The sequence below is a fragment of the Mauremys mutica genome, chromosome 24 (assembly GCF_020497125.1).
Source record: "Mauremys mutica isolate MM-2020 ecotype Southern chromosome 24, ASM2049712v1, whole genome shotgun sequence".
NCBI lineage: Eukaryota > Metazoa > Chordata > Testudines > Geoemydidae > Mauremys > Mauremys mutica.
The window spans coordinates 12,824,299-12,836,972 of record NC_059095.1 but is presented as its reverse complement, the minus strand read 5'-3'; the positions used below and the strand labels follow the sequence as shown (position 1 = coordinate 12,836,972).

At 65.3% G+C, this 12,674-nt stretch overlaps 1 protein-coding gene across 1 annotated transcript; it reads right to left on the bottom strand.

The window, feature by feature from the left end:
• Positions 1–384: 384 nt before the first annotated feature.
• GIPC3 (GIPC PDZ domain containing family member 3) lies at positions 385–10,858 on the bottom strand. The gene is made up of 6 exons (XM_044998472.1): positions 10,321–10,858; positions 8,343–8,528; positions 6,365–6,545; positions 3,456–3,568; positions 2,441–2,522; positions 385–977 (listed from the first exon to the last, which is right to left on the bottom strand). The coding sequence occupies exons 1-6, from the start codon at positions 10,615–10,617 to the stop codon at positions 826–828; spliced, it is 1,011 nt and encodes a 336-aa protein (XP_044854407.1). The 5' UTR covers positions 10,618–10,858; the 3' UTR covers positions 385–825.
• Positions 10,859–12,674: the final 1,816 nt, after the last annotated feature.

Below are 12,674 nucleotides of genomic sequence, written 5' to 3'. Positions count from 1 at the left end.
GGGCCCCTTCGGCCCGGGCAGCCAGAAAGTGCCACCTTGACCCAGCCCTGTGAACGACCGGGGGTCCCACTGCTGCCCCCCGGCCCCGTCTGGGGCACAGCCCGGGCTTGCCATGGGCCCAGGGGTGGTGGGCAAAAGACTTGGCCCTGCAGCGGCCAACAAGCCCAATGGGGGAAGCTGCTGCACTGACCCAGCTGCCCCCAGAGCCAGGCCCCTGGTCCCCCAAAGCCGGGCCCCTGCGCCCCTCAGCCCAGAGCCGGGCCCCTCGCCCCTCGCCAGACACCTGCCCCCCTCACGCCCCCACAGCTGGGCCCCTGCCCCCCTCAGCCCCCACAGCTGGGCCCCTGCCCCCCTCAGCCCCCAGAGCCGGGCCCTTGCCCCCTCGCCCGCTGGCTGGCTGGGGGTGGGGGGAGTCATCGGCACAAAGGGTGAGGAAAGGGTCAGAGTCGCACCAGCCCCACGTCCCCACATGGGTCCTGGCCTGTCCCTCCTTCCCCAGGGTTCCCCCAACTGCCCCCCGGGCTCAGCCCCAGCCCTGGCCGCTATGCAGGGGGCGGAACGGGGAGGCCACGATGGACCCACTGAGGCCCTGAGGAGCTGCCAGCTCTTGGGCTCGTAGCCAGGAGGGGCACCACGGCCTGGACTAGCCCCCCCCGCCCCGGGCCCACCACCCCATCTCACTAGGGCCTGGCTCCTCGGAGGGGCAGGCGCTGGGCCCGGGCACCGCAGGGCTCCTCCCGGAGCAGGAGGACGGGGGCTGCCGCTGGGGCGGGAGGGAGCACATGGCCGGGGGGCAGGCAGCACAGGCCAAGTGCTCCGCCCCCCCTATTTCCTGCCCCCCTTGGCTCCGCTGATGGCGGCCCAGACCTCGGCCACGAACTCGCCCGGGAACGCGAACTCGCCCAGCACCGAGTCCAGGCTCCTGGCAAAGTCCGCGGGGCTCAGGCACTCCCGGGCCACCTCCACCATGGTTGAGGCTACGGAGAGAGGACAGAGCTCAGCCGGGGGGCAGGGCTACGGGCCGGGCCCCGACACCCCCGGGACAGGCCCTGGGGCCGAGGGACCTGCTGAGAAGGGCAACGAGGCAGTGGCCCAGCCGGCCCTCCCCCGAGTCACCGGGGCCCAGCCCCTGCCCTCCCCCCGCCCCCCCGGGACCCAGCCCCGGCCCTCCCCCCCATCACCTGGGCCCAGCCCCTGCCCTCCCCCCGCCCCCCCGGGACCCAGCCCCAGCCCTCCCCGCCCCTCCGGGACCCAGCCCCTGCCCTCCCCCCATCACCTGGGCCCAGCCCCTGCCCTCCCCCCACCCCCCCGGGACCCAGCCCCGGCCCTCCCCGCCCCTCCGGGACCCAGCCCCTGCCCTCCCCCCATCACCGGGGCCCAGCCCCTGCCCTCCCCCCGCCCCCCCGGGACCCAGCCCCTGCCCTCCCCCCATCACCGGGGCCCAGCCCCTGCCCTCCCCCCGCCCCCCCGGGACCCAGTCCCGGCCCTCCCCCGAGTCACCCATGCCCAGCCCCTCCCCCCCCATCACCGGGAACCAGCCCCTGCCCTCCCCCCGCCCCCCCGGGACCCAGCCCCGGCCCTCCCCCCCATCACCTGGGCCCAGCCCCTGCCCTCCCCCCGCCCCCCCGGGACCCAGCCCCAGCACTCCCCGCCCCTCCGGGACCCAGCCCCTGCCCTCCCCCCATCACCTGGGCCCAGCCCCTGCCCTCCCCCCGCCCCCCCGGGACCCAGCCCCAGCCCTCCCCCCCCCACCGGGACCCAGCCCCTGCCCTCCCCCCATCACCTGGGCCCAGCCCCTGCCCTCCCTGCCGCCCCGGGACCCAGCCCCTGCCCTCTTGCCATCCCCGGGGCCCAGCCCCTCCCCCCCATCACCGGGGTCCAGCCCCGGCCCTCCCTGCCCCCCCGGGACCCAGCCCCTGCCCTCCCCCCCCATCACCGGGGCCCAGCCCCTGCCCTCCCTGCCCCCCCGGGACCCAGCCCCTGCCCTCCCCCCATCACCGGGAACCAGCCCCTGCCCTCCCCCCATCACATGTGCCCAGCCCCAGCCCTTCCCCCCATCACTGGGTCCCAGCCCCTGCCCTCCCCCCCCCGGGACCCAGCCCTGGCCCTCCCCCGAGTCAACCGTGCCCAGCCCCTGCCCTCCCCCCATCACTGGGTCCCAGCCCCTGCCCTCCCGCCCCCCCGGGACCCAGCCCCGGCCCTCCCCCGAGTCACCCGGGGCCCGGCCCCTGCCCTCCCGCCATCACCTGTGCCCAGCCCCGGCCCTCCCCCCATCACTGGGTCCCAGCCCCTGCCCTCCCGCCCCCCCGGGACCCAGCCCCGGCCCTCCCCCGAGTCAACCGTGCCCAGCCCCTGCCCTCCCCCCATCACCGGGGCCCGGCCCCTGCCCTCCCCAGGACCCTGGAACCTGCCCCCCCCCCTGGGACCCAGCCCCGCTCACCCAGCTCCACGTCCCGGATGCCCATGTAGCTCTCCAGCAGGTCGTCCACGCTCCGGGCAGCCGCCTCCTCCCGGGCGCTGGGCTGTGGGCAGGGGCCGGGTCACTGGTGGCTCAACCATCGCGGCCCCCAGTCGCCGCAGGGAGCTGGAGCGGAGGCCCCGGGCCAGGCCCAGTGTCAGGCCCTGGCTCCATGGGAGGGGCCTTCGTGGACTGGGGCGCACCCCCCACGGGCACAGGGGCTGGCGGAGGGGAGCCCACGGGGGGAGGGGCCTTGGCCAGATGGACCCGACTGTGCACCAAGGGGGTTCCCTGGGACAACCCAGACCAGCTTTTTGCTCCTTGCTAGTTTCGGATCCCGCACAGGGTCACCTCCCCCACCCCCGGATCGGGGCCCCCTGGCATGGAGAGCGGCTGCACTGGGCAGGCCCTGAACTCCGCCCCCCCAGGCGGAGAGCAGGGGGCACCGACAGGAAACGGCCCCTTTGCAGCACCAGGGTGGGGTGGGGAGCAGGTACCCCCCCCCAGCCCTGCCTGGCTCCGCGACAGCCAGCCGGTGAGTACACACGCGTGTCTGTGTGCGCACATCCAGGCGTGACTAGGGGCATCTCTGGCGCTGTGCACGTTTTCACACGACTGTCCCCCTTGGCATGGCCTAGGGGCGGTGACTGTGTGTACAGCACCGCGCACGCATGGGACTCACTGCACCCACCTGTGTGAGCACATGTCCTGGGTGCACATGCAATGTGCAGTCACTGGCACCCGTGCCCAGGCCCCTGGCTCCCTCGCCCTGCAGGTCCTGGAGTTGCCTCCTCGCGCTAGGACGCCTGGGTCCTTGGGCAGAGCTCCGGTGGTGGGGGGCTGGGCGGGGGGCGGGAGTGGCAGCAGCCTGCTTTGGGGAATGGCAGTGTGAGCCCCCCCTCACAGGCCCCTGGGGATTTCACCCCTTACACGTATCCTCCCCATTTGCCTCCTCCCCCGATTCAGTTGTGGGGAGGGGATACACCCCCCAACTTACCAGCTCCTCCAGGCTGGCGGCGCCCCGGGCACGCAGCCGCAGGGTCTCCTTGCCACTGGCCCCCTTGCCCTCACCCGGGCACTTGCTGCTCTTGGTCCTCTGCCCGATCATATCTGGGACACAGGCGGGGGGGGGTGAGGGGGCTGCTCAGAGCGGGTACCAGGGTGGGCACAGGGTCGTGGTGTCTTTCCCTAGTGCCAGGGCACCATGCCCAGCTCGGGAGCAAAGACCCAGCTCCACCTGGGACACCCCCTGGGGGCCAGGCAAGCCCTGGACAACGGGGCCCTGGCCCAACACCCCCCCCATGCTCCCGCACAGGAAGTCCCAGGAAGTGACTGACCCCTGGCAGTGGGTGGGGGTGGATCAGCCCGCTGGGGCCTATCACACTCTGGGGCTCTGTCAACTGGCCTATCCAGGGTCTGCCCCACATGGGAGCCTGGGGCACCCCAGGGAGAACAGCCTAAGCTCCATTGAACATCACCCCAAAACTAGAGCACAGAGCCCTTCTCTCTGCATGGCTGGAATGCAGCCACCTCTGGGGTGGAACGTGGCAGCTGATCCACAGAGCCCATTGTCAAGGGCTGCGTGAGGACCAAGTATCCCTTGGATGCCTGCAGCCCGGGGGTGTTGAGGGGCAGTGTGGAGGGCATGTGGGAGAGGGCAGTAGTGGGGGTAAATCAGTGTCGGGGGACGTGGGCTGTGGTGGGTTGTGGGGGGGAGGGGCAGTTGGGCGCTGGAGGGCCGTGGGAAGGATTAAAAGCTGCAGCGAGGCTGAGAACGGCATTAACTCGTTCTAGCGATAGCTCAGCCAGTGCAGGCAGCCCCCGGCCCCAACGGGGTGCACAGTCGCCTTGATCCCCCAGCTGCACAGTGGGTGGAAGCGGAAAGCCCCGAGCTGGTCCCAGGCCTGAATTAATGGGATCCGAGCTCCCTTCCCCAATTAACACAATTAACTCCCACCTCAAACTAGGGCCGCCCACTTTCTAACCACAGAAAACTACACATCCTTGCCCACCTCCTGCCCCTCGGCCCCGCCCCTGCCCCAAGGCCCCGCCCTCCATCACTCACTCTCCCCCACCCTCATTCACTCGCTCGTTTTCACCGGGCTGGGGCAGGGTTGCAGGAGGGGTGAGGGCTCTGGCTGGGGGTGCAGGCTCTGGGGTGGGGCTGAGGGGTTTGGAGTGCAGGTAGGGGTTCTGGACTGGGGCAGGGGGTTGGGGCACAGGAGGGATTTGGGGTGCAGGCTCTGGGCAGCACTTCCCTCGGGTGGCTCCCGGACGTGCCTGGCAGGTCTGGCTCCTTGGTGAAGGGATGGCCAGGAAGCTCTGCGTGCTGTCTCCACCTACAGGCGCCGCCCCCGCAGCTCCCATTGGCCGAGGTTCCTGGCCAATGGAGCTGCAGAGCCAGCGCTCAGGGCGGGGGCAGCACAGGGAGCCCCCATGGCTGCCTCTGTGCCTAGGAGCTGGACATGTCGGCCGCTTCCGGAAGAGCAGGCAGGGAGCCTGCCAGCCCCGTGCCAACCGGACTTTTACCGGCCCAGTCAGCAGTGCTGCCCGGAGCTGCCTGGGTCCCTTTTCGACTGGGTGTCCCGGTCGAAACCCTGATGCCTGGCAACCCTACCTCAAACCAGGGGCCAATGGCCGGGCCCAGCCCCGGGGAGTCACTCGGCCCCAGCAGCGCCCCTGGAGGCAGCAAGTCACATGCCGGGTACAGGCTTCAGCACCGGGCCCAGCCGTGCTGTCAGCACCCACTGGTGGGACACACTGACATGGGCTGCCCGACGTTCCCCAGGGGAGCAGGAGACAGGGGGCAGGTGGAGGCCGGGGTGGAGGAAGGGGGAATGGAAGAACCCCAGGGCTGTACCACGGCTTCCTGGCCCCCTCCCTTCCCACCAGGGCAGCCCCCACGGCTCAGACGCAGCAGCCACATTCGGGGGATGGGGCCAGCAGGGCTGGGGGAGGCTTGGGCACGTCATGAGAACGTCACGATGCCCAGCAGGGCGGCGACCCTGCTCCAGAAGGTCCTTGGCTTGAAGAGCAGAGGGTGACGCAGGCCGGGGCCGAGAGGTACTGCTAGAGCTGGGTTGGAGACCCCAGGTTGGAGTGGGCAGGAGGGGGCTGAGGGTTGGGATTGAGGAGCGCTGGCAGAGTGGGGGGGCTGCGGGTCGGGAGTGAGGGGCACCGCAGAGTGGGGGGGCTGCGGGTCAGGAGTGAGGAGCGCTGGCAGAGCTGTGGAGGAGCATTTTTGGGTGGCCCAGGCAGCAGCTGTTTAATGTTCTCTGTACCATTCGCTGGGAGATGGGCTGCGGGGGCTCAGGGCTTCCCACCCCTAACATCACTGGTCCTACAAACCCAGGCCAGATGTAGGATGGACTCATGGGTCAGACACTCTGGGCTGGGACCCAGGATCGGGACTCAGTGCCCAGCTCGGCCATAGACTCGCTGTGACCCCAGACCACATCCCCTCCCTGCACCCATCTGACAATGGAGACACTGCGCCACAGTCCTAAAGCCTGCCACAATAATGCCCCTCACTCCCGACCCGCAGACCCTGCCAGCCCAGCCCTGGGGTCCCCAACCAGCTCAGCCGGTGCCCCTCACTCCTGACCCGCAGACCCTGCCAGCCCAGCCCTGGGGTCCCCCCACCAGCTCAGCCGGTGCCCCTCACTCCTGACCCGCAGCCTGGGGTCTCTACTGACGAGTGATTCCCAGTTATTCTGAATGCTGGTTCTGTGATAAGGGCAAATCTGCAGCAGATTGTGATGCTCAGGCAGCCAGTTTAACCCCTATCCCCTGGGTCAAAGGCCAGGGGCAGCAAACACTTGACCCTGCTGTCGCAGAGTGGCTGTGTGCACGTGTGTGTGCTTGTACTTGTGCACGTGTGCGCTTGTGCACGTGTGTGTAACTCACCAAAGGCCCGTTTGGGCTGCACCAGCCTCAGAGTGAAGGGCTGGGTCCTGGGCAGCTCCCGCAGCATCTTGGCAACTTCATAGTGGCGGCAGCCCACGATGCTCTGGTCGTTGATGGCCTCGATGCTGTCGCCCACGCACACGGTCTGGACGCGGTTCATGATGCTCCCGTCCTTGATCCTCTGCAGCGCGGGACACGCCAGTCAGCGGGGGCAGAGGGTGGCGCGAGGACACGGCCGGGGGGGGCAGCGCGGGACACGCCGGTCAGCGGGGGCAGGGGGCAGCGCGAGGACACGGCCGGGGGGGGCAGCGCGGGACACGCCGGTCAGCGGGGGCAGGGGGCGGCGCGAGGACCCGGCCGCGGGGGGGGAACCGCGGGACACGCCGGTCAGCGGGGGCAGAGGGCAGCGTGAGGACACGGCCAGGGGGGGCAGCGCGGGACACGCCGGTCAGAGGGGGCAGGGGGCGGCGCGAGGACACGGCCGGGGGGGGGCAGCGTGGGACACGCCGGTCATTGCGGGCAGGGGGCGGCGCGAGGACACGGCTGGGGGGGGCAGCGCGGGACACGCCGGTCAGTGGGGGCAGGGGGCAGCGCGAGGACACGGCTGGGGGGGGCAGCGCGGGACACGCCGGTCAGCGGGGGCAGGGGGCGGTGCGAGGACACGGCCGGGGGGGGCAGCATGGGACACGCCGGTCAGTGGGGGCAGGGGGCGGCGCGAGGACACGGCCGGGGGGGGGCAGCGCGGGACACGCCGGTCAGGGGGGGCAGGGGGCGGCGCGAGGACACGGCCGGGGGGGGGCAGCGTGGGACACGCCGGTCAGTGGGGGCAGGGGGCAGCGCGAGGACACGGCCGGGGGGGGCAGCGTGGGACACGCCGGTCAGTGGGGGCAGGGGGCGGCGCGAGGACACGGCCGGGGGGGGGGGCGGCATGGGACACGCCGGTCAGCGGGGGCAGAGGGTGGCGCGAGGACACGGGGGGGGGGGGCAGCGTGGGACACGCCGGTCAGCGGGGGCAGGGGGCGGCGCGAGGACACGGCCGGGGGGGGTATTTGCCTCCCTCCCCCCATCTCCAGGACTCTGTGGGAGGGGGACAATCCGCAGGGCTCTGACCCACCCAGCCCAATCTCCCGGCACCAGCATCAGGTGCTTCCAAGGAAGGTGCAGGAATCCCTGCAGGCAGCCCTACAGTAACCTGTCCTGGGGCCAGGCCCCTCCTGACCCCCCAGCTAGAGGCTGGCTCAGGCCCTGAAGCAGGGGGGCTGCAGGTGAGATCAGAGGCCCCCGCTCTGCTTTCCCCAGAGCAGCCCGGCTCTCAGAGCCTTCCGGCCAAGCTCTCTCAGCCGCCTCCTCGAACGAGGCTCTCTCTGTTTGGCGCCATTTCCTCCACGCCCCCATTCATCCCCATCTGACTCCATGTGCTGTGTGCAGTGAATGGGACCGTTACATGTGTGGGGAGATGATTTTAATGAGAAGAAATATCTGTAAACTCTCTGCTCCCGACTCAGCAGTCCCAGGGCCGGACTACATGAGCCGCCCCATGGGCCATCTGCTGGAAACCAGCCTTCCCCGCCCCCGGCCCCATCCTGAACGGTCAATATTTCCATTGAGAAACGCCACCTGGTGCCTCATGGGAGTTGCAGTTCAGTGATTGTTGCTCCCACCCTCCTCGAGGGGGGCCGGCTTTCCTGGTTGGACTACTACTTCCATGATGCACCAGGCTCTCCCCTCTCGGTGAGGCATCATGGGAGATAGAGTCCAGCTGGGGAGTAAGGCAAATGGGAACATGAAACAGCCGAACTGTGGCTCCCAGGAGGCACCATGGCAGGGTTCCCAACTCGAGACAGTTTGGGTGTCGGGGGTGCAGGTTTTTAACAGAGGTTTCCCACAAGAAGCCGACATTAACCATTAACCCCCCCCCATGGATAATCCCTGGCACGATTCCACCCCGCGGCTCCTCCAGCCCATGGCCCTCACGCACCTTGATGAAGGCATAGCCTGCCCCGTTGTCGGTGATGGTCAGCCCCAGCGCATCCTCCGTCTTGGTCACCTCCACCTCCTTGGTGTCGCCCCGCACGTGTGCGAAGATGAAATCCTCCAGGCCGATCTGGCCCCCCAGCAGCTTCTGCATGTCCACCTTGTGGGTGTTGAGGGTGCAGAAGAGGATCTGCCAGAGAGCAGCTCCCTCACCGTTCTGCCCACCGGAGTGGGAAGCTTGGAACACGCTCAGCGGGGCAGCGGCTGGCATGCACCAGAGGGGCACAGAGCACCCAGAACCGTGGTGGCCCCACCCGCGCGTGGGAAATTACCTCTTTTTGCCCATTTTGCACTGCAGATCCTGGAATTCTGCTTTTTGCCTGGGGGGGGACAAGCCGGTCCTGGGGCTTATTCTATCTATTTTTGTGCATTGAGGATCACGTGAAAGGTGCTTGCCTCAAGAAAAGGGAGATGGGCCAATCGGGGAAGCGAACCTTGCGTTTGTTGGACACGTTTCCGTTCCCGACTGCAGCCACTTGTGAAAACGGAGGCCCACGACCACACGCGACAACCCCCCATTATTCCTGAGCAGCGCCCTGAGCCAAACACCTTTCGGGTGACCATCCCTGTGCAAAAATAAACGAACCACCCACAGAACTAAGCCGTCCCCACGCAGCCTTCACTGGAACTCCAGGGTCTGCAACTCAGAATGGGCAAAACTAGGTGTATTTTCAAACCACAAACATGACGGGGTTTTGTTGTTTTGTTATTATAGAAGCAGGTTGGCTGTGGGTTAATTAACCAGACTGGATTCAGTACATTTCCTGACTCTGACAGATCAGGCAAATTTCTTAGTTGCTCTGTGCCTCAGTGACCCCATCTGTAAAATGGGGAAAACCATCCTTCCCTGTCGGGCTTGTTTGGATTTCACACTCTTCGGAGACAGGGCCTGGCTGACGGTGTTTGTGCAGCGCCCAGCACAATCAGGGCCTGGGTTCGGTTGGGGTCTCTAGGATGCACTGACGAATAACGAGGGTGAATTTCTGAGACATGGATCTGGTGTCTCCCGCACACTATGCTGCCGGAGCCACAGCTGCGGTCGCAAGTTTGACCCTGAGAAGATGGAGGGGCAGGGGCAGGCTCTCAGAGAGCACCCGCAGCAGCACGGGTTCCTGCAGCCCTGCCCAGGAGTAGTGAACTAAGCGTGAACAGGAACAACACGAGGCAGCCTCAGCTCTGCCCACACGAGAGCGACCCCCGTTTCATGCACGCTCCTGAGCAGCATCAGAGGGTAACAAGTGAGAGTCACAACTCGCCTGGGCTGGATCGAACCAGGTTAAAGGTGAAAGCTCCAGCAGCCCATTGCTGAGCCCCCAGGCCAGCAGAACCCCTAGGGGACAATCGGTGGAATCACGTGCCTCTCCCTAGCGCCATTCAGCTCAAAGCACCCAGCCCCATGGGGCAGGCAGCCAGCCACGGCATAGGTAAACCTGTGCCAGCTGGTCCTGAGAGTCCCAGGTCTCTTGGCTACGGAACAAACCATCCCGAGTTCTGATCGCCCGTACTGACCCGCAGCCGCTTCTAGGCGCAGATCTTTGGAAAGGTGGGGAAGCTGGGGAAGCCGTGTCTTGCCCAGGGTCACAGAGAGAGCCCAGGGCTCCCGCCCACAGGGGCTTGGTAATGACCATACCGGATCGGCATGTACCAGACGGACCCTGGCGCATTGCTGGGGACCCGGGGCCTGGAAGGCAGCCCAGGCCCAGGCGGACGCTCCATGGCGTCCTGCAGCGTAACCAGAGAGCTTGGTGTTAACCCTCTGGTGACCAGGGCCAGCCAGCTGCAACGTGCAGGGCTCCAACGTGCCCCCTCCAGATTGAGGGCAGTGGGGAGCCTCGGCCCCTGCACGGGTGCGTCGGGCTCAGGTATCCTGGCTCTTGGGCTGGGTTAGCCGCTGCCCCCCCCCCACACTGCTCCTGCCTCACCTCCGTGGGAGAGATGCCGAAGACCTGGGCGATTTTGGTGTACAGCTCCTTCACGTTGCTGAAGCCCTCGATCTTGCCCGTGGGGCTGCCGTGGGCAAGCTGCGTGTGGAAGACCAGCCTGGGCCGGACCCGCGGGGATGGCTGCGAGCAGGCAGCGGGGGCACCATCCCTGGCTCTCCCCACTTCAGGCGAGGCCTCTGTGGCCCCCTGCTCCGGGGACACCCCGTTCTCCATGGGCTTCTCCTCCTCCTCCTCCTCGCCAGCCTTCTTGCTTCGCCGGCCTGATCTCCGCAGCATCCTGCCGCCCTGCTTTCAGGGCCACAATGGGAGCTGCCCCCACTGAATTATAGATGGCTCCAGCTCCCAGCCCAGCGAATCTGATCCCCGGAGCGCAGGTAATTCAAGGAGCGTCAGATGAGCTCCCCTCCATGCCGGCAGGGCTCCAAGCTGCAGGGACCTGGAGGGTGGGAAGATCCAGCAAGCAACCCCCCGGGAAGAGCTGCTCTGCTGAGGGGTTACGAGGGGCAACGGGGATTTGGCTGTTGTGACGTTATGAGTGTGATATAATATCTCATTGAAAGGTGACAGGGCCAGAAAGAGTTAATTAACTCATAGACTGACCTGACCCATGGGTTAACCTTGAGTCCTTGGTTAGGAAGGTATGTTCTTGTCTATTGCTATAGTTTTAATTCAAAGATCAAAAAAGGAATATTAACATTTAGGAAGATACTTGAGTGAAATAGTATTATTGTCTATGTGTCTCTTTGAAGGTTGTGGTAACCTGTATCTGAACTGTTTAATGGATAAATTACTCTGTGCTAATTGCCAGGATGTTTGGGAGAAGGAGTTAAGCCTATTGTTTTCTCAGGCCGAAAGGCTGCTGGAAATGTATAAGAAGCCTGGGACACGATCCTTCTTCATCTCAGATCTGCTTTGGGTTTCAAGAGGGGGAAACCTTAAGCCATAAGGATTGAGATCCCCAGTCACTGACTGGAGCCACCCTGAATATGGAAATCGGACTATAACCTATGGACTATTTCTAAGAGGACTTTTGGCAACTACAAGCTCACCTCTGCTGTGTATCTGAACCTCTAGACTTGAGTTCAAGTCTGTCTGTAGATTAATCTTTTAACCAACACTCTCTCTCTTTTCTTTTTTAATAAATTTTAGCTTAGTTAAGAATTGACTATAGCATGTATTTTGGGTAAGATCTAAGTTATAACTGGACCTGGGTATGTGGCTGATCCTTTGGGATTGGAAGAACCTTTTCTTTTATATGATGAAGTAAGATTCTTAGGAATCATCATCATATCTGACAGGTGTGTCTGGACGGGTGTGTCTGAGGCTGGGCACTTTAAGGGAACTGCAGGGTTTGGACTTCTAAGTGACCAGTGAGGTACTGTAGAAGCTGTTTTGTGCTGGTTGGTAAATCTAAGTATTGGAATATCCACCAGCGTTTGGGGTTTGTCTGCCCCGTTTGGTTTGCAGTTCACCCTGATTGAGTGACCTCAGCTGGCTCCCACGGGCAGCACCATCACAGCTGTTCCACCACCACAGCTTCCAGCTAACGGCCAGAGGGTGTTTACCACCAGGAGAGAGACCCTATAAAAACAGCACCTTCTGAAGCACTTACGATGGGTCACTGCCAGGGACTGAAGCAGCAATTTGGGGATGTATGTGCACAAGCTTTTGGCACCTGGGCTCTGGTCACTGCAAGGCAGCAGCAGTCACACACCTGGAGGGGAACAAAGGACCGTGCTAGGTTCCCAGGGGTTACATACTTCCCCTGGCCAGGGGCACTGCGCCCGAGCCCCGGAGACGGGCAGCTGTTCAAACCCCACTGGCCAGGAAATGCACAGGCAGCGCTGGGCCCCGAAGCAGCCTCCATTCCTGGTGCTCCGGAGTCAAGCCAGGCCAGGCCGGAGGCAGTGGCAGACTCCTACGCCTCTTACAGGAACCAGCCCCTGGAGGGTGCCCCCGACCCCTGGCCCGTGTTAGCAGGAGCAGTGTGTGAAAGCGATCGCTTGGAGGAGTGAGTTTTGTAAACAAGCCCCCTCCCAGCTGGTTTCAGCCCACGTGGTGCCCTGCCCCGAAGGGGACTTTGCCTGCATTGCTTGGCAGAGTGGTGGGTTTGGCTTTCCACCTCAGAAGCACGGAAAAGCTGCACTGATCTCGAGGTGGAAGTTATCTGGATCAGAAGGCAGCATCTCCGGTCCAGCGCTGGGGTTTCCTCTGGGATGGGAGAGCAGCAGCTGAGCTCTTTGCAAAACCCAGACCAAGGAAATCTAAACAAGAACTTTGAGTTCGGGGGGCGGGGGGGGATTTTAATGAGAAGGTAAATATTTCACATGGCT

Bases quoted from the DNA above. Each gene is read 5' to 3' on its own strand.
- GIPC3 (XM_044998472.1), bottom strand. From the start codon at position 10,617: ATGCTGCGGAGATCAGGCCGGCGAAGCAAGAAGGCTGGCGAGGAGGAG. The intron at 8,529-10,320 runs GTGAGGCAGGAG...GCTCTCTGGCAG, and splicing joins TCGGCATCTCTCCCACGGAG to ATCCTCTTCTGCACCCTCAA. The intron at 2,523-3,455 runs GTAAGTTGGGGG...CCCTGCCCACAG, and splicing joins CCGCCAGCCTGGAGGAGCTG to CCCAGCGCCCGGGAGGAGGC.